Source organism: Nannobrachium achirus (assembly GCF_963921795.1).
Source record: "Nannobrachium achirus genome assembly, chromosome: 21".
In the NCBI taxonomy this organism is placed as follows: Eukaryota; Metazoa; Chordata; class Actinopteri; order Myctophiformes; family Myctophidae; genus Nannobrachium; species Nannobrachium achirus.
Window position 1 is genome coordinate 47,269,773 of NC_137828.1, and position 26,076 is coordinate 47,295,848.

Here is a 26,076-nt window from a genome sequence, read left to right on the forward strand (position 1 = left end):
TAATAAATACCTTGGGGAAGAAACTATAATAATGAACCTTGGTGCCTGTCTTATATCCATGCTGTTTACTAATGGTGGTGGTGGGGATGTAATGTTAATATAAATGAATATACTATGCTAGTAGCAAGTCCAAACAAATCAAGCTTTAACTCAAGGATATGTATTTCAATTAAAAACAAATATGGGTGTGTGAGAAATTGGCCTTGCTGCATAGGACCCAAGACTAGATTCCTTTTGAGTCTTGACATTTCAGACTCGATAAAAGAAATCTGACAGATTTTGTTAAAGGCTACATGAAAGTACCAAACAGTCGATGCCCGTCTGTAGAAGGGAAGAGCGACAGTTTGCTGATGAGGCCAACTTTTGTAAGCCTGGTAAGCCCTCGGCACCTAGGCTGACCCGACAAGCTGCATCAGCTGATGACTCTCCCAACTCAGACTGCAGCACGGAACAGGAACCACCAGGACATCCCATCAGACAGCAGGATGAACGTCACATGAGGCATTTTATTATGGGCCATGATGTCATGTTCCACCCTAACAAGCTCCCAAATTGGTGACATTTGTGATGTCTAAAAGATATTGCATGTTGTACCAACATTGATATGAGATGGTGCTGTTTAAGTAAGATAAAGCCAACATAACATTATGGGGAATTCCCAGATGGCTCTGCTGACTGTCGCCAAATTAGTGGCATCTTGTGATTTATCAAACAAATTGATCCAGTCACACTCTGTGCAGATTCGCACAATAGACTAATAGCGACATGCCATATTGAGAATGTAAGAATGCATTTGTCTATATTCTCCTTCTAGAGCAGGGGTATTCAACTAGATTAAGCAGTGGGCCACCATTGTAAAATCAATTGAAGTCAGGGGCCACAAGACTGACAACAGAAACGAAAATGTCCATGGTTAACCGTTTCACCGTTTGTTGTTCGCTATATTTCCGATAGGACACAACAATGGACATGTATGTCCATTAGGCAGAGATTGGCACTTAAAAAGTACTTAAAAGAAAATCTAAATACTTGGTCAGAACTTTGTCTAAGGGTGCCCTCACACCAAAATACCTATCAGAGTGGAATCCACGTTCTGCCAATGCATTTCAATGAGTGGAGCGTTTTTTTGCAGAAATCCTCTACTGGCATGAAACCGCTCCATTCTCATTGAAATGCATTGGCAGAACGCGGATTCCACTCTCATAGGTATTTTGGTGTGAGGGCACCTTACTACTGACCAGGATACGGTCACCAAGATACTATCCTGGTAACAGTATCCTGGTAAGTATTTCACATAGTATTTTTAATTTGTATTTCAAATACGTTTTGGGGATTTTGTTCCCATCTCTGCATATTAGGCTATGGTAACTTTATTAGGCCCTGCTTCATACTGCATTCTGTATGTCCATTAGGCTATGGTAACTTTATTAGGCCCTGCTTCATACTGCATTCTGTATGTCCATTAGGCTATGGTAACTTTATTAGGCCCTGCTTCATACTGCATTCTGTATGTCCATTAGGCTATGGTAACTTTATTAGGCCCTGCTTCATACTGCATTCTGTATGTCCATTAGGCTATGGTAACTTTATTAGGCCCTGCTTCATACTGCATTCTGTATGTCCATTAGGCTATGGTAACTTTATTAGGCCCTCCTTCATACTTCATACTGCATTCTGTATGTCCATTAGGCTATGGTAACTTTATTAGGCCCTGCTTCATACTTCATACTGCATTCATGCATTTTGATGTTTTCTGGCATGGAAGCGTCTTTGAGGCAGCATGGCAAGGTGAAGTGTTTACACTGACTGATAAGAGCACAAGATGTGCTTGAAGTTAATGATGGAGAAGATGGATACAATCCAGGTGAATTATTTATTTGGGTACATCCACGCAAGAACCAGAAATGGACACGTATGTCCATTAGGCTATGGTAACTTATTTGGCCCTGCTTCATACTGCTTTCATGCATTTTGATGTTTTCTGTGCCAGTCCTTAATAGAGCACAGGCTCATCATTTTGATGGAGAAATATGGACACAATCATTTCTTTGGGGTAAAAGGACAACATCCACTCAAGCCACAGAAATGGTTTCAAGTGGATGGTTGAACTGCACACAGAACTCATCTGTTGAGTTCTTGTTTTTACCATGTTGCCAAGCTGCCTAGCAACACGGTGAAACAATAAATTGCTGAACATTCAAAATGGTCATCCTGTACAACCAACCATCCAATAATATTTTGTTACATTTATTTTTACATTGGAATATGGAATGTTCTCCAGGGGCCACAAGAAAGCTCTGCTGGGGCCGCATTTGGCCCGCGGGCCGCCAGTTGAATATCACTGTTCTAGAGGATAAGAGTATTTAAATCATTGGTTGATTGCCCATACGTTTGATGACTATAGACACTTCTATAGCATAAAACACCATCACCCCATCAAAGTATGTTTATTGCCCCCTTAATGTATAACATGGCTACACTATACCTTATATTTCCATCATTTCAAATAATGGGTATCAGAATATTAAAACTAGCACAATGGAAACTGATGTTAGAAATACTTTTGTGACCCCAAACGTCATCACATCACATCATCCGAGAAACATTTGAGAAATCAATGGGCAAGGTGGGACGGTTTGTCACCTTGTGTAAAAAGAAAACGGACAATGTTTCAATCTCGAGGACCTCACGTGGCCAAGCTCTGCAGTCTGCAACACTGGCCCAGCAAAGACATGACAACTTTTAAGGACATAATCTGACCTATGCCACAGATGACCATAGCCATGAATACCTCAAATACCACCGTTGCCCCAAACATAACCCTGTTAGGGTTTTAAATAAAAAATGAGTTAACTAGTTTAAATGTCCAAGTATTTAAAAAATATATATATATACGTATACACACTAAATATTGATATTTTTATACCATGAAATATGACCAAATAAATATTTCAAATATAAACAAATTCACAAACTAGCCCCATATGAATGGCAAGCTACGGTGAGGCTTAACAAAAACAATACTATGTTTTTGTCCCAAAGGTAACACTGCCATCGAAACAATAGCCTATAAGTTATTAAAACAAAGTAGTGAAGTAACAAAAATATTAATCCCGTCTGAAAATATTTGTATTATGTACATGGCTGTCAACCTATCAAAATAGCAGACATCACAAGTCAGATGCAAAGTAAAATAAATAAAATTGCTAATAGTCTATAATTAATTATGGGATGTCGGTTCTAAAGCCACAAATCCTGAAAATACAGGGTAATTTCACCAATTCATTCAAATCATAAAAACATGTTTCTATCCACTCTGACCAGTTCCAGCATTATACGTTCAATCAGAACAGACTCACACGTACAACACATCTCATTTTTACACAATGTCTTTATTTTTTCCTAATTACAGACTCATGGGTTAAAAATAAAAATAAAAAAGCAAAACATCTTTTTTTCTTTTTTGTTGTTCAAACCCACTCCCCTATTTTCAAAAACAAAACGAAAACAAAAACAAAACCTTGCCACACAAAACCCTCCCCTGACCCCTCCCCCCAAAATAAAAGCTCCGCTTTGCTCCAGTATTAAATTATTAATCAAAGCCTTTTTTTCTTTTGCCCCTCGGCCCTTCTCAGACCAGCCGTGACTGCACTACGCATAGTCAGAGAAAGGGGGTGCCCCTCAGGTCCTAGATGCCGCCCCCCCCCCCCCAAAAAAAAACCCCACCCCTTTCTCTGGTCCTGACTTCCTCCCTCTCACGTCAACTTGCTTGCCTGCCTGCCTTCCGCTCAGCTACCTTGGCTTCCGCTCTCTCTATAAATTATGTGTCGGGTGGTTGTTGATGTGTGAGTGCTGCCTGTAGTGTCCGTTTGCCTCGGGTGTGTTCGTGTATATGGCTGTGTGTGTGTGTATGTGCAGGTTGAGTGAGGTGTGTGTGTATTTAACGTAAAAGCGTCTCATCAGCGTTTGTTGTTGTAGTAAATGCCCCCCTGTGGCCTGTGGTCCCCCTGCCCCCCTCCCCCCCACACGGACAAGATGGGGTGAGTGTGCATAGCGGGAGCGGAGAGAGAGAGAGATGCTGCGGAGACAGTGGGGGGGGCCTGCGCCACCTGGGGAGGGGTAGTCAGCCTCCACTGGTCCTGAAACCTGAAACGACAAGAAGTGGTCTAATATACAGAGAGAGGAGGAAGGGGGGAGGACAGAGGAGGGGTGACGAGAAACAACTGAAGGAGGGAGGGAGGGAGGGGGGATGGATGGATGGATGGGAGGAGGGGAACGCAAGTAATAAAAGTACACTTTTTTATAAAAAAGTACTAATAAAAGTAGCCAGCTCCAGCCATTAAGTAACTAGATTTTAAAGGGAGAAACGAGGGAGGGGAAAGGGGTGGCAGTATGAAAAAAAAAAAAAAAAAAAAAAAAAACATGCACATGGATGGGAGCCTGCTAAACACTGAACTAACACAGCCCACATTAACAGTGACAGTGAGTAAAACATAATGTAGGCCACAAGTTGAATAGCCATGAAGGCAAACCGATCCAAGCCAATGAAGGATTAAATGGATAGGGAGGGAGGTGAGGGAGGGGGGGACTGATCAAAGAACAGTAAAGACAAAGAGGAGTAGAGGTAGGGGGAGGAGGAAGGGTGATGTACTCCAATATCACAAACTAAAAAAACAAACAAACAAAAAACACCAACATCGTTTGCTACCGTACATTAAAATCAGATAATCATATCAACATCCTTTTGTTGTTTGAAAGTGTTTTTTTTTTTTTGCTTTGCTTTGTTTTTTTTTTATATGGTTGTGGGTGAGGTGTAGGTGGGGTGAGTGGAGTAGGGCTGATGTTGGTGGATCATGGTGTAAAAAAAGCAATAGGTCACAGCCAGACTAAAGGAGACACATCTGCAGCCTGAGATACCATCAACTTCCCTCTCTCTTCCCTCTCTTTTTTTTTTCTTTTTTTCCCTCCCTCCCACACCCTCAAAAACAAAGATTTAAAACAATAAATCATGATAATCAGCATCATACGTAAGCCACCCCATACGGCCAGCAGATACCTTACCAGCGGTGACCGCCTCACCCTCCGCACACGCACGCTCACACACAAACGCTAACCGCAGCCAGTCAGTCTCTCTGTCCAGATGGAAGGGGGTTTCTCTCTTTTTTTTCCTTTTTTGTCTTTTTTTTTTTTTTTTTCTTCTGGGGTGGGAAGGAGGGAGGGGGGGGGGGATCTTCCTTTATTGAGTATGGGAAAAGGGGACGGGAGATTTTTTTTTTCTTTTTTTCATTCATTTAGTATTTAAATGGGGAACCAATGGGGGGAAAAAGTTGGGGAGATAGTAAAGAGTGTGGTGGTGGTGGGGAGGGGAGGGGGGTGTATTAGTAAGGGGAATACCACGATGTTGTTCGCCCTCGGCCCCTGGAAAAGAGAGAGAGAAAAAGAGGGTGAGTTTTTTTCTGGTTGGCTTAAGACGACGGAACACCCATTTCCAGGTGTGTAGTAGCCATATGTAAATATGTGTAGGTGTGTATGCACTTGCAGGGCAGAAGAAGGGTCTGTGGAAATTACAGTCCTTGAGGTAAACTGAGAAGGGGATGAAATTAAAATACATTTTAGAAATACATAAGTGTTTGACAAGGAAATGTTCACAAATCACTATTATATATAGACATTCATACCATTTTAACGGTATCGTGCCTTTGGTCTTAACAGGATCTTGCATTACAGCGCATATTGGAAGAATCAGACTAGTGCTGAAGAGAAGCTGAGAGCAGCTTTGCCAATGGTGGAGAAAAAAAATGTGCGTATAGTTTTGCATAGAGTAAGGATAATGATTAGTGCGTGGGTGTGAGGGGACAGCAAAGGCACTCTCTCCCTCTTTCTCTCTCTCTGTCTCTCTCTGTGAGAGCCGCCTCTTGGGGGGGAGGGGTCACTGTAAGGAGAGACCAGGAGGACAAACAGCACCAAACATATACCCCCAGCAGGACACACACACACACACACACATACAGGGAATAATAAAAGAAAAAGTAATTACATGCATAACACAAATTGAGGGACAGACTTACAACTTACATCTTTTGCATATAAACTTCAAAAATCAACACGTCCAGACAGTCACAGCACAACAACTCAAATGGCATTCTCTCACATAGAGTAGTACATGGCGTGCAAGCACACGCACGCACGCACACACACACACATAAGGCATCAAGTGGCCACAGACATTAAGAGGGGCTGAAACCAGTGGTTGGTTAGACTGGATGCTGAGGTCAGGCTGCAGGAATGAACCTTCATTTCTGGAAGTGAACACTGTGTAGAGGTAGATGTGTTTTTTAACAACTACCCACAACAATAGGAAAACACGTCTGGCCCAAATCAATCCCATAGTCCTACATTAAATTGGTAAGATACGATTTATATTAACAGACAACAGATCAAGTGAAAAGTCCCAGTCCCCCCCCATATTTTAGCCACACTAATCCAGCAACACTAGTTGGCAGCCAAGCCGCCTTCTCCATTTGTCTAGACAGAAAATTATTGCCACGGGCAAACTACAAGCTATATGGAATCCTGTAATTAATGTCATTTATAAAAGGGACATTAACATAAATGTCACCATTTGATGCACTGTACCAGACTTGGCTTATAGCTGATATTCATCTGCAGCCCCTAGTGTGTACAGTAAATCAGTGTTAGACAGTTCAATGTGAACTGTCTATCGGTGCATTTCAATCAATGTTAAATCTCCCAATGCTCACGAGGGGGTCAATACTGAGTTCTATCATTTGCCAGGGACTAAGACAAAGCCCCACGTCAAACAGACCCCTTAAAAAGTTTAGGTGTACTGTGGAACAGCTCTGTTTAACTAGAAGACCCCCTTCTTTCTTAACTACCACAACTACGGCCTCTGCTGACAGACTCCTCACATAGCAACAAGTAAGCTCTTCAGCTCTGCTGTGGAAGGGGGAAGCGCTAAAGGGATGGGAACAAAGCCAGGCGAAATGGAACAGCCCCTGGGCACCTATTTGTGGAGAATGCTTCTAAGAGTGCCATTTCCAGTGAGTGGATAGAAGTGCTATCCTCAGTGGATGATGTGTTTACATGATTGGAGGGTGATGGATGACTGGCAGATAGGCCGCATTGTTATCTTCAACTCTCCCCTAAAGGGTGTATTGCTGTGCTGGTGATGCTGTCATCTAGGAATTTAGCAGTGAACAAAGATGCGCTAAAATCCAAGATGCAGATGTATCCTGTGAATATAATTGCTTAAGAGGGGCTATGATGTTAAAGACTTAGTTGACACACTGAACTCAGAGACTTTAATAAAATACCAAGTCCCTGAATTCAAATCCTTATTTTCCCCTCACAGCTTCTCAACGCCAGGGGTGCCTTGTTCCGCTGCAAGACCAAATCCCAGTGAATAAATTGGCTGGGTTAGGGTTTCTTGGTATGTGTAGGAGTGGTTGGGGTAAGTAAGTACACAGAGTGATTAGAGCAACTGACCTTGAGGCTCAGACGCCTACGTGCACAAAAGAATGACGGGAAAAGTCTTAACACTTTCTGGCGGATATCATTTGACGGTGGGCACTCTGATTATTCTTGTGTTTTTTGGCTCAACAAATATTCTTCCATTGATTTCCAAACAAAGAATGACCAAAAAAGAAAAAGACTGAATAAAAGTCTGTTTTAAGTACTTGTCAAACTTTACTTTTCCATTTGTGCTCAAGCCCTCAAACCCACTCCACAATTACTGCTGCTCTATCTCGCAACAGAAAACAATATATCGTCTGTGCTCCAAAAACTTTATCATCATTCAGAATGTAATGTTCGAAGTGCTTTGTGGTGACTGGCATGATTTAGTCAGAATCAACTCCATATCAAATCTCGGTTGTGTGAGTCTGCGTTGGCATGCCGATCACAGCTTCTGTCTGAATATCTTACAACATGGCTCCACACGGCTCCAACACCACCCACAAGTAGCTTATATGTTGAGACTCGCAGTAGCCTAGTCTCTCAACATACACACAGATGACTAGCCTGGGACAGCACAATGCATGTTGATCATTGTCACCCTAAACAGGGTGACACCACATTTTCTGCAGAAGAACAGAAAATGCATTTGATTACATACTTTTAGGCATTTTCATTTTGGAGAACCAGTTGAGAAAGAGAGAGAGTAACCTGGCAGTGAGACCCCATTACTGATGTGTGCAGTGAAGCAAACACACCTTTCTGTTCCAATCTGACCAGGAAGTGATTATGGAAGACTGTCTCGTCAGCTCACCAAACATTATGGGAAAAGCCAACTCCCTGTGCACAGCACTCCAATGGTTTATATAGGGTAAGAGTGGACTAGTTGCTTTCTAAGGCAACAGGCTGTCATTGATGGAATAGAGAGTGACAGGAAGCTTTGCCCAACACAAAACATCACAATTATCATTATTGTCACTGTACTGGGTCACAGCTATCATGTCTGCAGCTGACATAAATCACAGCAAGTGGCAGCATCTTAGAAGGTAAAATATTGAAAAATAATTAACTTCCAACAGAACAGTGTAAAAAAATGATGTCCATCGTGGCATTTTTGTGACATCAAGTCTTCTTGTATACATATACTCAAACAGGCGCCTGAACATTTAAACAGGCATGAAAGTTGTTCATGTAGTATGACCTGGGGAAGAGCATATTGCTGTGCACTGAGAGCCTGCTTTTACTTCAGTGAAAGAGTTGTGGTTGGTGGCGATGTTGCATGCAAAAAGCCCAGTCACCCACAACACCAGTGTGATAAGATTCTAAACCTCTTTAACTCTACACACTTAGTTGACCGGAATCCACCAGGGGTTTATACTAGGGCCCCTACGTCTACACCAAATCTCAAATGGCAGAAGATGGCCAGTCTACTAGCTCACTACACAAAGTGTTGTGACCTTGCAGATTATTCACCAAATGTTTGCCGCCAGAATTATTATGATTGTTATGTTCTTGACCCTTCACATACTTTCCCTTTCTTGCCTTTACACATGAACCCTCTTCTCTGACATCTTTATGACAGAACTCTCACTCTTCTGATAAGAGGCCCAAATACGATACTTATTCACATTTCTAACTTCATACTATTGGCATTTTTCCATTACCTAGAACTGGCTCCGCTCAACTTGCCTCTTTTGGTTTTCCATTAGGCAAAATGACCCGGTACATTTTTGGTATCACTTCGCTCGAGTTCCAAGTGAGCTGAGGCATTACCAAAAGGTGATGTGAAAACACTGCAGACTACTGATTGTCGTTGCGACAACCAGCAGTGGAAAACGAAGCTAGTCACGCGGTTCTATGCAATGGAAAAGCCACAAGTTGGCATACCCTATGCTGCCTTCATCTCCAAGGCCGTTCATTCCTTTCCATTTTCCTCCATAGCTCCATCCCTGCCATTTCCTGGTAGAGCAATACAGGGGACGACACCATGGGTCAGTCTGTTAGAAAGGCGTTTACCTACAACACTACATCTGCACTTAACCGTGTGATCCAATTCACACAGCAGATGTCAATATTTCTCTATGGGCAATAAGAATGGCTCCTCTTCTTCCATGCTGGCCCTTTCCTCCCTCTCTCACCGGTGTCAAGAGTCAGTGTGTGAGAAGGTGGTGTGTGTCTGTGAGTGTCTTGTGCTCCCCAGGGTGTGTGGTATGTAAAGGTATCGGTGTCAGCTCACCTGAAGGCCCGTCCTCTGCCCCTGGGTGGCGTATAGCCGCTGTAGTAGCGCGCGCGCGACGAAGAGAAGTTTCCTCCTCCTCCCCCCCGTGAACGGAAGCGCGCCCGTGGGAAGCCGCGGTCTGTGGTGCTAATGCCTGGCCTGTTTGTTCTCTTCGCGCCGACCTGAGGATGAAGGGTAAAGGGGAGGTTAATTAGGTACATAGGTGACACCATTATGAACATGATGACAGTGTCCAAAGGGGAGGGGGGGGGAAAAAGATTGACAGGACAAGAATTAGCCGGATGTCTTGTTTAAAGATGTGGTTTTACACTTCTAAGTCTTACACTGTGTCCTGGAATTCATACGTAATGAGCAAGCATCAGACACAAAAATATGACACTCCTAATCGAGTCTGTTCTAACAGCTACAAGCATCCAAAGGTGAAGCGAGCATCTCCTTTCCCCGAGCGCGCCGTCAATAATTATTTTACACTGACCCCAGCAATCCCACCTGGACCTTGTACTATAGAAGCCTTTCTCCTCTCTCCCAAAGAGATCCTGTGCTGCTCCATTAAGAATTCTTCATATAACTAGTCCTTACCCGTTCAAAGATATGAGCTCCGAAATGATGTGCAGTGTGTGGGTTATGGGATGTGCACTGTGCACACGGTATATGAGGGATGGAAAGTAACTTTAACTGGTACTTGCATGATAATATGTAGGAGCATCAATGTAAGAAATACCCGTTTCGTTTAATGGCTATGTGTGTGTGTGTGTGTGTGTGTGTGTGTGTGTGTGTGTGTGTGTGTGTGTGTGTGTGCAGCGGTTTGGACCGTGAGACCATCCGCAGAGTGGTCTGTGTTTCTTTTTGAGAGGGTCGGTCCGCCTGAAAAACGCGTTTTGGAACAAAACGGTTACGTTTTGCGCGTTTGTGACGCCCTCTACGGGTCGAATTGGAAATGCTTCTGGGGATTCGTTGAGTAAGCCACCCGCAACCTGTGGCAGAAATTCAGTGTTGACTCGACGTTTTGTTTGTGATTTATGGCTATTGTTTGCAAAACGGGCCCCTCCCGCTAACTTTGGAGGCCCGTTACGAACGAACGGTATGGACTATCAAAATATCCCTTGACTATGTTCATTGCATGGGTTCAGAGATCATGTGTACCCATTTTCGTGACATTTGAAGAAAATATGTAGGAAAAGGAGCAAAAAGTGTGTTTTGGAGAAAATTCAAAATGGCGGAAAATCTATCCTGACGCAAATGGGCGGGGCCTATATCGGGAGATGCGTATTGACCCAAGGAATCCAGGGAAAAAAGAATTTTAATGTTCCGACCTACGGTTCAAGAGTTACAGGCCGAAACGTAAAGTGGACTGTTATAGCGCCACCATGAGGCCAATTTGTGAAAGTGACAAACGGGCTTCACAGTTATGTCAGGTGTGTTCATATGCTAATGGTGATGCGATTTCAGATCAATTGCTCCAGCCACTGAGGAGAAACGCCGTTTCAGACACTCACTCAGACACTCACTCAGACATTTGGTGAATTATATGTTAGATGGTTTGAGAGTAAAAAAAATGTATAATAAAAATACTTGCTCAAAAACCTCCATAAACTCTACGCTCCATGTCGACTGGTCTGTACATTTTCAACTTGACAGTACCTCAACGGATTTTGAAGCTCATAACACATCTGTTGTGAGCTTGTAGATGCGCTATTTGCATTGTTTCCATATGAACTATATGGTTGCCTTTGATTTACAGATTTATTTTGCTATAATTTAAGAAAATTGTGGTCCCGGTATATTCCAATGCCTGTTGCAGCATCATCTCTAATGTCAAAACTAAGTATGACAAACCACCATTTCTCAACATTGGATGAATACTTATTTGTGCTTTTTATAATGGCTTTTTTGTGAGGAAATAAAATGATATAATGTATTAATACCATCCCCCAAATAATGCAGTCAGTCAGTTAAAACTCTCACCTTAATCTGCCTTCCTCTGAACAGGGACTCATCCAAAGCCATGGCCGTCCTAACAGACTCCTTGTCTGCAAACTCAATATAGGCAAACCTGAAGAAAGAGTCATAACATTGTAATTCACCAAAACATATACGGTATAATCGATTGCTATGTTGCTTCCCCATTAACAAAGATTTAATTTTGGTAAAACAAATGCAGGACGGAGAGGAGCACTTGTTAATACCAAGACCTTATACCAAACACAAATACACTTTTGTCCCATAGATATTGTGTTATCACTTTAACTCATTTGCTGCCAAAAACAAGGAACCCGAGAATTTCGCGATGTACCACCCTGCCACGCCCGAGGAACCCCAGAATTTTTGAAAAAAAAAAAAAAAAAAAAAAAAAATCAAAAAACTTTTTTTGACCCCAAAACATTTAGTAGGCATGATAGCGAATCGCGAAATTGCATGTTTAACCCCCATAGCAACCCCATCTTTCAAACATGGCAGCCATCTTTGTTTACATTTTAGGAAAACATAATGGCTGCTATCTCATGAATGCCTGAACGGATTTCCATTCGGATTTTTTTGTTTGAAAGCTGTGAGCAATGTGGACACACGTGGTGCATTATCTAGGCATGGGTGTGCATGATCCGTGCACTATGAATTACATGGAAGTCTATGGAGACAGTTTGGCATAATTAGAGTACGAAGGTATTGTTAAATGGCAGCAGATGAGTTAAGGTCAAAACACCCAGCAAGTTAAAAGTGGTGGAAAAAGTACTCCCATTCTTTACTCAAGTAAAAGTATCAATACTGCAATATAGAAATAAGTAAAAGTCCAGAATTCAAAATGTACTTGAGTAAAATTATGAAAGTATTGGAATCAAAATGTACTTAAAGTACCAAAAGTAAAAGTACAAAATGTTTGAAAATAGCCGATCTACAAGCTCACAACGCGTCACGCCTAGGTATAAAATAGGGCTAAAGTGAATTAATGTATGTTTTATAATATAATAATTTATATCTGCAAACAGGGTTCCCACACATTTTTACCAATGAATTTCCAAAACTTTTCAAAAACATTTCCAGAATATTTAATTCAATTTCCAGGACTATATAACAATAATTCAGTGCATTAACGAGTCGCTTAAATGACCAAAGACCGGCACTGTAGCAAAAATAAAGTGTGCACACTGCGAACGGACCGTGGAGCACATGTGGATCGTGCATGATGGACACGCATGTGCCACGTCAAATACTAAATGTATAGGCCTACTAGTCCAGTAGGCATGGAGACATATGCTGTGTTTTTTAAGAGGTTGAGTGGTTAGTCCTCATCCCTTAGATTATTTTTAAATAGTATGTAAGAAAGCTAAGAGGGAAGGCGTAGATGGAGCAATTTATAACCCATTTTCAAAAATTGCTTTCCATGGCCATCTCTGAACCTTTGTCTACTTTCTTACCTTCTTCACTTTCTACTTTTTCCTAAGTGATGGCTTTGAACTCAAAGCACTAAAGACAATTAGAGAATAATTGTCAAATTGACATCATCCACATTATTCATTTGCTTAAAAAACCTGGGCTCTTTATTAGAGTGTTAATGTCAAAGGGCAGTTAAAGTTAAAATCAGACCATTCATTGGTTTGGAAGACATTTTTTGGTATGGTTCTCTGAAATGGCGTTTCTGGGTGTACTGGCACCAGTGGCCAGTGGTTCTCAAAGTCAAGGGGTCCTTGAGCGGGTATTAAGAGGATATTAAGCAAAATCGCTTATCATAAAACCTGTTTAACAACGTTAAGCCTATTTTATACATCAGCATACAACAGGCATTTAGATGAGTGACTGTGAATATGAACAATGTGGAATCTGTGGATAATAATAAGGTAAGAAAATTGTGTCAGGGAACCCTCAGTCGATTTAAAACAGTCAAAAACAATGCATGCTGTAGCAATATTTCCCAGGACCTTCCAGGACCCTTGATCAATTCCAAAACTTTTCCAGTACTGGAAAAATATTTTTCTAATTTCAAAATATTTCCAGGAATTTCATGACCGTGGGAACCCTGTGCAAAGTAACTAGTAACTAAAGTTTTCAAATAATTGTAGTGGAGTAAAAGTACAATATTTGCCTCTGAGATGTAGTGGAGTAGAAGTAAAAGTACAGAAAACTGTAAAGTACAAAAAAACTCAAAACTGTACTTAAGTAGCTAGGTCTATGTCAGTTTTGTTGGCTGTTTCAAATGCTCTGCACACCCCCATATAGCGGAAAACGTTGCTGGTGTGAATTTGGTGTCAAGCAATAGACAACTCAACAACTGTGAATCCATCCTGTGTGAGAACAGACCACCAGGAACATAATGGCAATTTTCTTCTTTGGCTGCAAAGACTGTGTGCCATTTTGACAGATGCCCAATTGTTATTGTCATTATTTGACATGCTCTGCTTGAGTTTAACGATCTGCATGGCTGGCTTTTTTATTTTTATTGTTTTTTTCTAGCTAATGTTCTCCAGATGATTTATTATTAATCTTTACCCTTTGGGATGTCCTGTAAATTTGTCACACAGGATTGTGACTCTGTTGACTGAACCACAGCCATGGAAATGAGCCTCCAGCTCCTCTGCTGTGGCGCCGTAGTCCACCTGAAGATGGGAGAGGTTCAAGGTCAGGTCACATACACAACTTAACACTCATGTGAGTAGCAGATCACTTTAACACTAAAGGCAGAGAGGAAACCGTTTAGTTTACATGTGATATTATAATTTTAAAAGCTGGTGTGTTCGGATGGCAAGAAAAGCCCATTGTCTCGAATTATACCTTACACAAAAAGAACACAGAACACAATTAATAGGGGAAATGTAGCTAAACCTGACCTGAACCTGTAATGAAATTGTAATTATAATGGGGAACAAAAACTAAGATAAGTGAGAGTAGTGACCTACATTTCCAACGTAAATTGATCTGCCGTCTGCTTCCATCTTTTCCTCAATTGACATGATGACAGGACCGGCTGGACAAAAGGGAGAAATGTTTTTATACATTGATGATCAATGCCAATAACCCTGTCATCATGACTAACAGGAAAGTTCCTTGAGTTCCATCAAGCAAAAATGAACAATCATTTGTGTATCCTGAGTGGCCTTCTCTGTCTCCAGAGAAGCCTCCTTCGTGATTATTTTGCTTGTCCACAGATTCTACGCATGTTATGCCGGGCGTTCTACTAGCACCAGCTGCCGGTTATGATAGACATGTGTCCATATCCATACATTCAACTATTACCATCAAGGAACATGGTCTTCTTTGTCATAGACCCGATACATCCACATCGGCACAGCATACGTGTACATTTTATTCTTACATTATATTTGAAAATATGAAATCGAAGAATTTGTGCATTGCAAGTGTTACATTAATCGTCCGGACCAAAACCCAGAAATCAAAATAATCTTGCAATCCTACTTAGTAAGTGGCATATTGGTAGGTTTCCATTAACCTGACGCCGCCAGATGGGGGCGGGATCTTGGCGAGACCGGGTGTGACGCCATTGACAAGTGCCTGTTGCACTGTAGTTCTTTCACTATTCATCCTGGCCACCACCACGGAAAGGTCTGTGCTGCTACTCTGTGAGAGAGACGCCCCTTTACGGCAAGAGACAGACGTGCAGGGGACGCAAGCCTCGCATGAAAAACAGGCACGTGTTTAGTGTTTACTTTCCTGCTGGCGCAGCTAATATACGTCACGTAGACAAGTCAATATGATTGGTTGGCGTTAGCACGTCCCGACACTGATAGCAGATGGTCCCATCTAATTACCTGCCAGCCAAGTAGCTTAGAAAAAAAAGATGGCCTCCAGCGGTTGGGCTTGAGCGATCCCAGATGGAGGCTGTGTTTTGAACTTGTGAACTCAATACCGCCCCTTTGGCGGAGTCAGGTTAGGTTTCCATAACAAACACCCAAACCATTGGTTAGTACCTGACAAAACCTACATACTGTATAAACCCAGACGTTTTCTCCAGACTCTTATTCTTACCTGGAGGAGGGCTAAGGTTCATCTGTTTCTCCACCTCGTTCTGAAGCTCCTTTAGTTTCTCCGCCTCTTCCTCCATCTCTCTGACCCGGGCTTTGATAGCCTCCAGCTCCTGAACAAAGAAAACGATAGCATAATAGTATGATCAATACATGCTGTACAGTCATGGACATCGTGGTCCAAATGGTTCACACTAGGGTTACATGGTGTGTGGGCTTACACCGATGTAATACAAGTCAATTGTATTGCAGAGAGAAACTGTCTCACTGTGAATCAGAGGCAAAGCTGCTCCATGCGAGGTGGGCGTGTGCGCCACTGTCAGAGCAGGCCCTCTGGTAGTAGAGATAATAGTCTTAAGAACACAAGGCTGGTATATTTCAAATGAGCTTTAAATATTCATTATCAATATGTAGCGTATTACAGGGCTCGAAACTGTAGCACCGGTGCTACCAGATGATTTGGGAGCACCCACCTAAATTTAAGGAGCACCAATATGTTTTTATTTATGAAGTTATCGTGCATTTATACAGCAGCACCTTTATTCCATTTATATAAGGCCCTTTACAATGTGCATTACATCCACCCATTCATACACCGATGGGGGAGGAAACCATGCTCAAGGACACTTTGACACCACCAACTCTAAATTGTAAATTGAAATTGTATGGTGTATGAGGGTGCATAATATATTGCATATAGCCTACTCACTTCCAATGTGTGCATCGAGATTTGTGTTGTCATATACATTTCTCAGTAAGCTTACTAGGCTACAGATTCCGAATATTTGCAAAAGTTTCAAAAGAAACTCATTTGCCGAATTATTCCAGCCATGTGTTCCTCGATCTCTGCCTAGCAACGACAGTCTCACACACGCACAGAGCCACTCGAGCTCCGCCTCCGCCATCTCATTCACAGACAGCGTTTCTCTCTCTCTCCGTAGCCAGCTCGGATCCTTTCTCAACTTAAGTTTACCGGTAAATATTTGAAATAATGTACTTTAAATGACACACGGTGAGATAGCACCAAGCGCTGAAATGACGGTGCAGCAGTGCACAGCAATGCACTGCTTCGTTGTGTCAATGAGTAAACAATCTACATGCCAATGCTATAAGACCCAAGACAAGAGCTACTGGTAGGGGCAGCTAAGCCTCAGAGGGGAATGGATGGCGATGAGCGCTGTTATGGTTTACTTGTCATGGCATTTTGGGATGCGACACCAGCGTGTAATTAAGTATAAAGCACACGCTTTGTATATCGCTTTCTCTTTCCATTTAATTTGGCTATTTGAAGAGTTTAATTTTTGAAGAGACAGATTACATTTGCTAAATAAAATGACAAATATCGTCCACCCCCCCCAAAATTGCCTAATAATAACATATAAGCTTAAAACAGAGGCAGGAGGCCAAGAGGTTACAGAAACTAGAAAATGTGCAATTTGTGAAATTGCAAGTGTGGTTGCCCTGTGGTTCAAATCATATTTGAGTTTTGGGAAGTGAATTTCCATTATTTTGGGGGCTATGTTTGTTTACCAGTAAGTGCTGCATCTTGTGCATTGTAATGCATTACTGGGCTGATTTGACCTATTTGGGACCAGAGCCTGCTTTTAGTGTGTCAATGAACAAAGTTCAGAGATGCCAGGGATCTCCATATATGAGTATAAGGGGGTACCCTAACAGGGCATCTATAAACCAGAACGGGGCCAAACAGGGCATCATCTGGTAATGCCCATACAGTATATGGACATTTAATTTATTTTATCAGTTAATATATATCCATATATAGACTTAATATTAACGTTTTCGGGGGGAATGCCCATACATAGAAATATATGGTCTCATGTAGTCTATGATGTCAGTCATCTCCAGATTTGTTAATTAAAGTCAGTGGGGAAAATTAATTCACTAAAAAATGTATATCAATTAAACGACACAACTTCTCTCTTAGAAAAATGCAAATGGGAAATTCCCGATGAAGCCGGTCGATTTGACATATGGCTCAAGTGTGTGACTGTGGGAAAACTGTGGGAGGAGTAGGCATCAAACATTTAGTTACTCTAGAAACAGAGAATAAAGTTTCCCCAGGACAATAGTCTGGTTGCCCTGCTGTGCAACCACACTAATTACAAACAAAACGGTGTTGAATGAATTTAAACAGAGGCCCAGGCCTCTCTCAACACCAAATCTGGAGATGAGTATTCAGTTTAATGAATGAGCTTTTCACAATGGCAGCCATCAGTAGTATGCCAGTGGCTTGCTGCTGTAGCCTAAGCTGACCCTGTGTCTGTGTCTGTGTGATGGCTGACTGACAATGTGGACTAAAGAGGTAGGCTCACACATATGACCTAATGTTGAGGTGAGGCAGGCGAGTTGTGACTGACTCAATGTCCCTTCCTGTCTGAGCATAATTCTTTACATGAAGAGTTATATGAACCATACAAATTTGTCATTATTATAGTACGCCCATTTTGGGGTGAACCTGCACCCACAAAACTGTCCAGTTCACAGGCTTCTGCAATAAAATGGCATTATCTCCATTCTCCAAAGTACTCAACTCCAATACGTCCAAAACTCAGTGGCATGTCTGGGATCTGCTCACCAGTACCCGATACAGAGACCATATTACAACCATCCTCCTCGGGCTCCCGGTCAAAAAGAGAATCCAATATAAAAATAATGCTTGCCACAGTGCCACTAGAGATGTTCGATAAATCAAATTTTAATCCAAATCAGATTTTTTTCTTTTGGACAATTTAAACAAGAAAATCGTCAACCTCGATTTTCACTTTATTAGGGTAATTCTGGAATGGATCTCACTCATTAGAGCCTTGCACGGGGCAAAAAGTCCACAGCTAGGTTCTCCTAAAGCACGACACCAATTAAATGTAATTTCTCTCTGATGTGCCCTTTCTCTAATGCACAGTGCTGATCTACAAGCTCACAATACGTCGCATTCGCGATACGTTTTGAGCTTGTAGATCAGCTCTGTTCACCACGCTAAGACACCTAAACATTGTGGGCACCAATGCTATCCACAAGTTTCCGCGGGAGTTTACTGGAGACCATCGGGACCAAACTTCCGGGTTTAACAGCAGACATACAAGCTCACGTCGCGTCGCAGATGCAACCCGTTGTGAGCTTGTAAATCGGCCCCGGAAGCTCGGTACAGACGTCTGCGCAATGCACTATGGGGCGTTGGAAACTCGTGGATACATTGGCTATTTGTCCGTAAAAGTAAAAAAAGAAAGAAAAGAGGGCAATGTTGTCAAGTAAATGTCGGCATGGGCTAATCATTGTGCTCATTTATCAGAATGTCACCTGTCGAAAATAGATGATCCACAAGCAACTACTATTTTTGGCAAGCAACACCAGATGGATTCACTCGTGGGAAGGGGATATCTCCAGGACAGACAGTCCCTATTTGGCAGTATTAATGCATAATGCTAAATCCTATTCATGGGTTTCATTTGTAGTCCTGGGCGCGACATTGGTGTAGTGGTTAGTGCAATATGCCCTTCATGCGGAAGGTGAGTGGTTCAAACCCTGCTAATCAGACAAATTGAAACACCTGTGTTGGTCCTCAGAATGGCCGTAGAGGACTACAAATAAAACCCAAGAATTGTAAAACCAAGAACCACTGCATCCCTAGTTTTTACTAGTAAGACGCCTCAGGGCGACGCTGTCCAGTGATGTATATCGGACCAGTTACTCATATATGGAGATCCATGTACTGTATATGGAGATATGCTGTGAGACCCCAAACATGCTTACTCAGTTATTCGTTATGTAAAAATCCTATGACGTCTATGAGATCTGACATACATACAATCCCTTTTATGCCCATACATGGAGATCCCTGTCTGAACCAGCCACACAGATATGGGCTGTCTTCCTCCATATATGGGCATTCCCATATTAAGTCCTGTTAGATATGGGCTTAATATTGATGACATCAGGGATCTCCATATATGGGCATAAAAGGGATTCTGTTTGAGTAGTTCCCATGACATCACAACATACAATCCATTTTATGCCCATACATGAAGATCCCTGTCTGAACCAGCCACACCACTGTGATGTCACCTGTTTATGCCCATATATGGAGATCCCTGCTCTGAGTATCTGACATCATTGTGATGTCACCTGTGATGTCACAGTGATGTGTCAGGGGAAGCACAGTGTCAGGTGTTATCCCTGCTCTGAGTATCTGACATCATGATGTCACAGTGATGTGTCAGGGGAACCACAGTGTCAGGCGTTATAGACAGACAGATACGGAAAGATGTGCCGGTTTTCATTATAACTGTTACCTATGGTCGCAACAAACCTTGCTTATGTTTTTCACCATTGCAGTCATTATTGCTGGGAATCCTTTACTGTTTACCAACCTTCCTCCCCCACCTCCTTAGTGTTTCTCTTTTATATTATCAACTAATTTGCTGCTTTGCGCAAGTTTGACGGGTTACAGCCAATGGTCCAGGCTGCCACAGGCGAGTTTGCTTACTTTTTACTCTGGATGGAGCTGTTCGCTGGCTTATGGGTCACCGATTATTTCCGGAGTAACCAGAATGTCACCTGACACGATGACGTCAAGACCATAAAACAGCGATCACTTTTGTTTTAGCAAATAAATGGAAAAAGCCTTATGGTGTTCTATGGGACGAGTGGTGGAAACGAGGTGGACACGAAAACAGATATATTTTGAGTGGATCTTCGCAAGTGGCCAGGGATTATTTTCAAACTCCAGGACACCCGTGGACATTTGAGCCCTCCTGTGAAATCAGGATTATCGTGGAATATTCTATACATTTTCAAATGTTAGTGAAAATCTCTGAAAAAGTGGCAGGCAAGTTGAAAAACGTTGGCAGTATAGCATAGAAATTTATAAATGCACTTATGCAATATAAGGGTCACTCTGGGGGTCAGTAAAACTCTGCAAACGTTTATATTTGCCTACCTGTCGAGTCAGTTAAACTTTGCTTCATAGTTGTCCAGCAATCCAAATAACACACTGTATCAGTCTGGCGTTGAATCGTTTAAGGTGCATTCACACACTAGGATTGCACAAGACAATCGAAATCAATCAATCTACTGTAAGCCTTTCTCCTGGGATGAAATTTGCGTGACAGGTGCCTGAGACTGAGTGTCACTGTGGCTATATTTACAACCACAAACAGTTCTTCTTTATGTCTGTCGAGTGTCTTAAAAGTCAGTGTCGGTGACAAAACACAAACGATCACTTTCTTTTCTCCCAAATGAAGTCAGCATGGTTCAGATTCTGCAGCTAGCTACCCCCAGAGCATACAGTAGCAGCCTAGCAGGTGATTTGGATGGAGACGTAGCTACAGCATGGAATTCACTGCTCACGGAGCTCTACGTTTGGAAAGCTCTACCATTCAGCTACAACCAGCGTGGATATATTTTAGTTTAAACAAGTGCCTGCTGCGTCGATGCGACAAGTGGGTTAATTAACTAGGCTTATTCAACAGCTTAAGTCTGTATCAAGGTTCTATCTAGCCCAAGAACTCAGCAGTAGTTATGTGAATGAAAGGAGCCAGGTGGGGGGAGAGTGGGCTTTTGTACTAGAACTACTACAACTGGACAAGCATGTACTTACTAGCGTGGATAGCACGACTGCGCAAGCTCTTGACAAAACGAGCTGTTGCAGCTTGACTTAATATGCGGATTGCCGAGATGATACAGGCAAGCGCAAATTTTTTGATTTGACCCTTAAGATGAATTGATGATACGCCGTTCTGTTCTGTTCAAATACACACTTCAACTTACTTACTCACCGTCGATGCATCCTTGGCATGCATCTTTGTAAACATCTGCATTGAAAGTCTTAGAAAAGCTATACGAACATAGCTGTAAAAAACAAAAACATTCCAAGTAGCCACTGCCTACATTACTGAAACATTTGTGACCCATAGAAAGCTGTTACCCTAGGGGGAGCCGTTTCACAGGAGACCCATAGACCCGGATATGAGAACATGGCACAATTCATACCTCGTTGCACGGCAGTGTCGCACACCTACAACCCAATTCGATTGCGTACATATTCCCAAAATGGGGTCCTCCCTATGTTCCCCAGGTTCTATGTTCCCCAGGTTCTGTTCTATGTTCCCCACTTCCCCCCCAACGAGGTTCTATGTTCCCCAGGTTCTATGTTCCCCACCCACCCTCCCCGCAAAAAGGTTCTATGTTCCCCGCTCAACCAAAAAAATATATATATGTTCCCAACTCAAATGCAGGAAATGCCCACTCGTCCAAAGGCCTACATGTCTATATTGCCCAGGTGTCCCGGTGACCACTCGTCCAGATGCCCCGTCATAATAAAAGTATGGTGTCCAGATGTCCCTAGTGCCCCCGTCCCACTAGTATTCGTAATTTCTCCCCATTATTGTGTGTTTTGAGTTGTTATTAATAATTAGAAATGAATGTTTCCTGCATTTTTGGATGAGTGGGGAGCATAGAACCTTTTTTTGAAGGGGTAAGTGGGGAACATAGAACCTGGGGAACATAGGACCTTTTTTGGGTAAGTGGGGAACATAGAACCTTTTTTGTGGGGGTAAATGGGGAACATAGAACCTGGGGAACATAGGACCTGGGGAACATAGGTACGGTCCCTTTAAAATGGGCAGAATTACAATTAAAATACATTTTATGTTGAGGCTACTTCCTCAATTTCCTAGTCAGTAAAAGTCAGCCTAGAGGCACTGCTCTCTCTGCCCTCTGCACTATTTTGGTTAAACTAAGAAAAACATGTATTTTTCGGGGGAAACGCCCATTTTGCAGTGTAACTACTGTACTTTTTTGTTCCTTTTTGGATATCACATAGATTTTTCTTTTTGTACTTTAAATAGCAATATGAGGCTATGAAAAATCTTGTTTTTACAATGGGAGTGGATGAAGGGAAGACTTTTTTGTCCCACCTAGTAACAGAGCGACAGGGGGCGGGACTTGACAAAGAGTGAAGTAGCTGGTTAAAGGTACAGTATGTTCGATGGTTCGTTTTTTATTAAAATAATTAAAAATCGATTGTCTGTTCGGAAACACATTACACATTATATTACTCAAAAATAAATATCCATTGAACTTTGTAGGCCTATTATACTGTATTATAAGCCTCATTTACCGTTTGTCTTGTGAGCACCGTGCGTCGTAGAATAACCGCCCCTTTCCAGCAGCATAACTCAACTGCCACGAGACCTCAGAGCGACAGATATGTTCAAAGGGATATCATGATTTCAGAAATGTTTTCAGAAAAAAAATGTAAAGCGTTATTCGCAAATAACGTTTTAATTACTGGTTTGCCCGGAAGTCGAACACACGTTAACCAAATGGGACAATTCCAATAATTTTCACACCTACTTGTCATTTGTGGCTGATAAGGTTGCAAAGCAGCAATGTTGTTTATTTTAGCAGTTTTTCTTCCAATTCATTCAAATACGCTGTTCAGTGTTTTTAATCAATACATCAGTAGGCACTCCAACAGCTCTCAATTTGTTAAATAATTTAAAAGGTTGGGCAACTTCATAGGCGAGCCGGTTTTAAGGACTAAACACATGAAATATAAAACGGCATAAAAACTATCGAGAATGTGTCATAATTGGATGACCATTAACATGTTTGACTTTGAATCGAAAGGGGGTGACTAGTTCCAAGATCAGACCACAGGCGCACACACACACACACACACACACACACACACACACACACACACACACACACCCCAAGGTATAAGGAAATCAAAAAAGGTGAACATGGGGGTGCATGATTCCTCACAGTGGAGTGGGCTTTCATTTTTGACAGTGCTGCACTGCAGCACAGTGGGACTCGCTCCAACTCCATCCAGGGTCGCTACCGTTAATGACAAGGGTTTGTTTTCAAACGCCTGTCCTAACACATGGGTATTAAGGTTGGTAAACAACAGAATACAGTTGATGTACAAAAAAACAGATGGGACATTTGGCTTTTCACCCTTAACAGACACAATTACAAAGTCTTCCCTGTGCTTTAACCTGCTCACTGACGGCAACATGAAGACAATGGTGGCAATGTGACACAGTCACTTGTAGTAGCACTCACTCCTCTTGCACTAGTGACCTACAATACGTTTCACGGATCAATAACCTCCATTAATATATCTTCAGCTGTACCAAATACTAATCCACATTTGCAGCAGTTTGTGGTATATCAATGGGGTTGCATGCATCTGGCTATCACCACTGCCTCGCCATGTCTAGCACCATTTTTGTCGCATATCCATTGAATAGTCTTTCGCTCCCCTCCCTTCCTCCGTGCTCCGGCAAAAAACACTGAAGGATGCATTGCAAACCCAGCCCCTAAAATACCGCAACCCCTTTGCTTCTGCGTTTTGAGGTGTCACCATACACTGACCAAACTGTGCCACAACATTAATAATCCAACCTGCACCGGGTACAATATCATCACTGTATACAGATTACATACAGATGTGTTCAGAGAGATTTGAACCATAACATGCATCAACCAACCCAAAGAGATTCATGTCCTGTAATGTGAATTCAAGATATCATGGATGGCCAGATTGGCCAGTCAGGTGCAGCAACACGTCTGCCATCTCCACCCTAGCTTTGTCAGTCACTCGGCTGACTACTATTGAAGAGAGCCTTGTGTAAGCATCTCTACAACTACAACCAAGATAACGGCTAACTGCAGCACTGACAACAATCAGAAACGGCACATTTAATCTGGACATAACGTTAATAACCTCCTCAACAACAACACGGACGGAGACGATGAAGCGATAGCTAGCAGGCAGGCTTCGCTAGCCCTGCCCTGCTAGCTATCGCTTCGTCGTCTCCCGTGTGCACACACACACACACACAGACACGCTCCGGTGCTTTTGGAAGCCGTCACCATATTGGCGACGGTCAAGAAAGAAAATAAAAAAAGGATTGTGGGGTTTTATTACCGTGTAGCAGAAGGCAGACAGACTGGCACTGCGGAGGCTAATGGCGGCGGCCTGTCCTACCCTCCTCGCCCCTGACCGTCTCCTACATCTCCAAGCATTTTTTTCCTCGCGCCGACGAAGATCTCCCCCACCTCCTCTATCACCAGCACCAAACGCTCTTTGGCGCAGAGAAACTGGCGCCGCCGTTGCGCCAAGATGGCCGCCAGCGCCACGCGAGTCACCACCCATTTCTACTGCACTGCGTGAACCACAATGGCGGCTATTGTCGACCCTGGATGATGGCAGCCAGTTAACGTATACACACACACACCGCATGTGCCTGCCTTGCTGCCACCACGAGATTTTTAGACAAAATACACAACAACTCTTTAGACGGCTAAATACACTCTATTTGCAAGTTAGCCGTTAAGTTATGGCTTGATTTATTAACCTCTTTGAGCGACAAAGTCGCTCGGTTAATATACATTTTCGACCAAACCGACGTGTCAGTTACAGAAATGAGTGTGGACTCGCATCGGCACTTTAGCCCAAATACGGCGTTTCGGTTCACCCAGTCGAAAATACATGATCTTTGTCCAAGCGACACGATCGCGCGACTAAAGTAGATTATAAATGATCCATTTCAGACGTGATGAGTCTCTAAAACAATGCCCTTCACACTTCTCCCTTACCGGGTCTTCAATCGAGGCCTCTCCTTCTTCTAATCCCGGCTCCTCGTCACCGACGCCCGGGTCTTCTAGCTCTGGATGGCCGGGATCTGAGTCTAATAGAGATTCCTCCGCCAGCCCGTTGCCGAACTCCGCCATGGCCCTCCTATTCTCGTCTTGTGTACGATCGGACACACCTCGGGGGGCTTAACCCGATGGTTACAGCCGGGGCCCCTGGTACTCACACACGGGGGGAGGGAAGAAAGGAAGGGGAAAGAAAACGGCGCAAAACGCCGCTTCTAGTAGTAAAGTTAAAAATGGGAAATTTAAAAAAAGGAAAATGTCCGCTTCTATTCCTCGTGTTTCCACCGTTCAACTTCAAACAGAACTCCACGGTGAAACGGTTGTCTATCGTTAACGTTTTTAAATGTCTCGCTCGGTTGTAGTGGCCGTGCTTTACAGTTTATTTACTTGATATAAATGTGTATAGAAACGAGGTGGACTGAGCGAGCAGCAGCCGCGAGAGCACGGTGGGTCTCTTGACTTCACAAATGGAAGCCAGGGGGCGGGACTATCGCTCACTGCAGCCGTAAAAATCGGGCTCCCATTGGTCGACGGGCGGTTCCAGGCACGCCTTCTTTCTGTGTCGGCGGCTCCTATTGGTCCAGAGGCATGGACATTCCGGCGTTTCTACTCTCATGCGAGCGTCTAATAGCGTTACTCTGCTGTCGATCAATTACAAGGCCGACTCCCATTTGTCAAGTAAATTAATTCCCCTGCACATTAGAC

The 26,076-nt window shown here is 42.8% G+C and overlaps 1 protein-coding gene across 3 annotated transcripts; it reads right to left on the reverse strand.

Annotated features, from left to right (window-relative positions):
* Window positions 1-3,547: 3,547 nt before the first annotated feature.
* pabpn1 (poly(A) binding protein, nuclear 1) lies at window positions 3,548-25,812 on the reverse strand. 3 transcript variants are annotated; one of them, XM_080752176.1, is made up of 7 exons: window positions 24,641-24,765; window positions 15,689-15,797; window positions 14,602-14,669; window positions 14,195-14,301; window positions 11,678-11,765; window positions 9,710-9,873; window positions 3,548-4,146 (listed from the first exon to the last, which is right to left on the reverse strand). In XM_080752176.1, the coding sequence occupies exons 2-7, from the start codon at window positions 15,762-15,764 to the stop codon at window positions 3,960-3,962; spliced, it is 690 nt and encodes a 229-aa protein (XP_080608302.1). In that variant the 5' UTR covers window positions 15,765-15,797; window positions 24,641-24,765; the 3' UTR covers window positions 3,548-3,959. The 3 variants fall into 3 exon arrangements, with proteins under 3 accessions (XP_080608302.1, XP_080608300.1, XP_080608301.1); XM_080752174.1 differs by lacking the exon at window positions 24,641-24,765 and adding an exon at window positions 25,312-25,812 and having other exon boundaries at window positions 3,549-4,146; XM_080752175.1 differs by lacking the exon at window positions 24,641-24,765 and adding an exon at window positions 25,312-25,812 and having other exon boundaries at window positions 4,023-5,418.
* Between the last annotated feature and the right edge of the window lie 264 nt (window positions 25,813-26,076).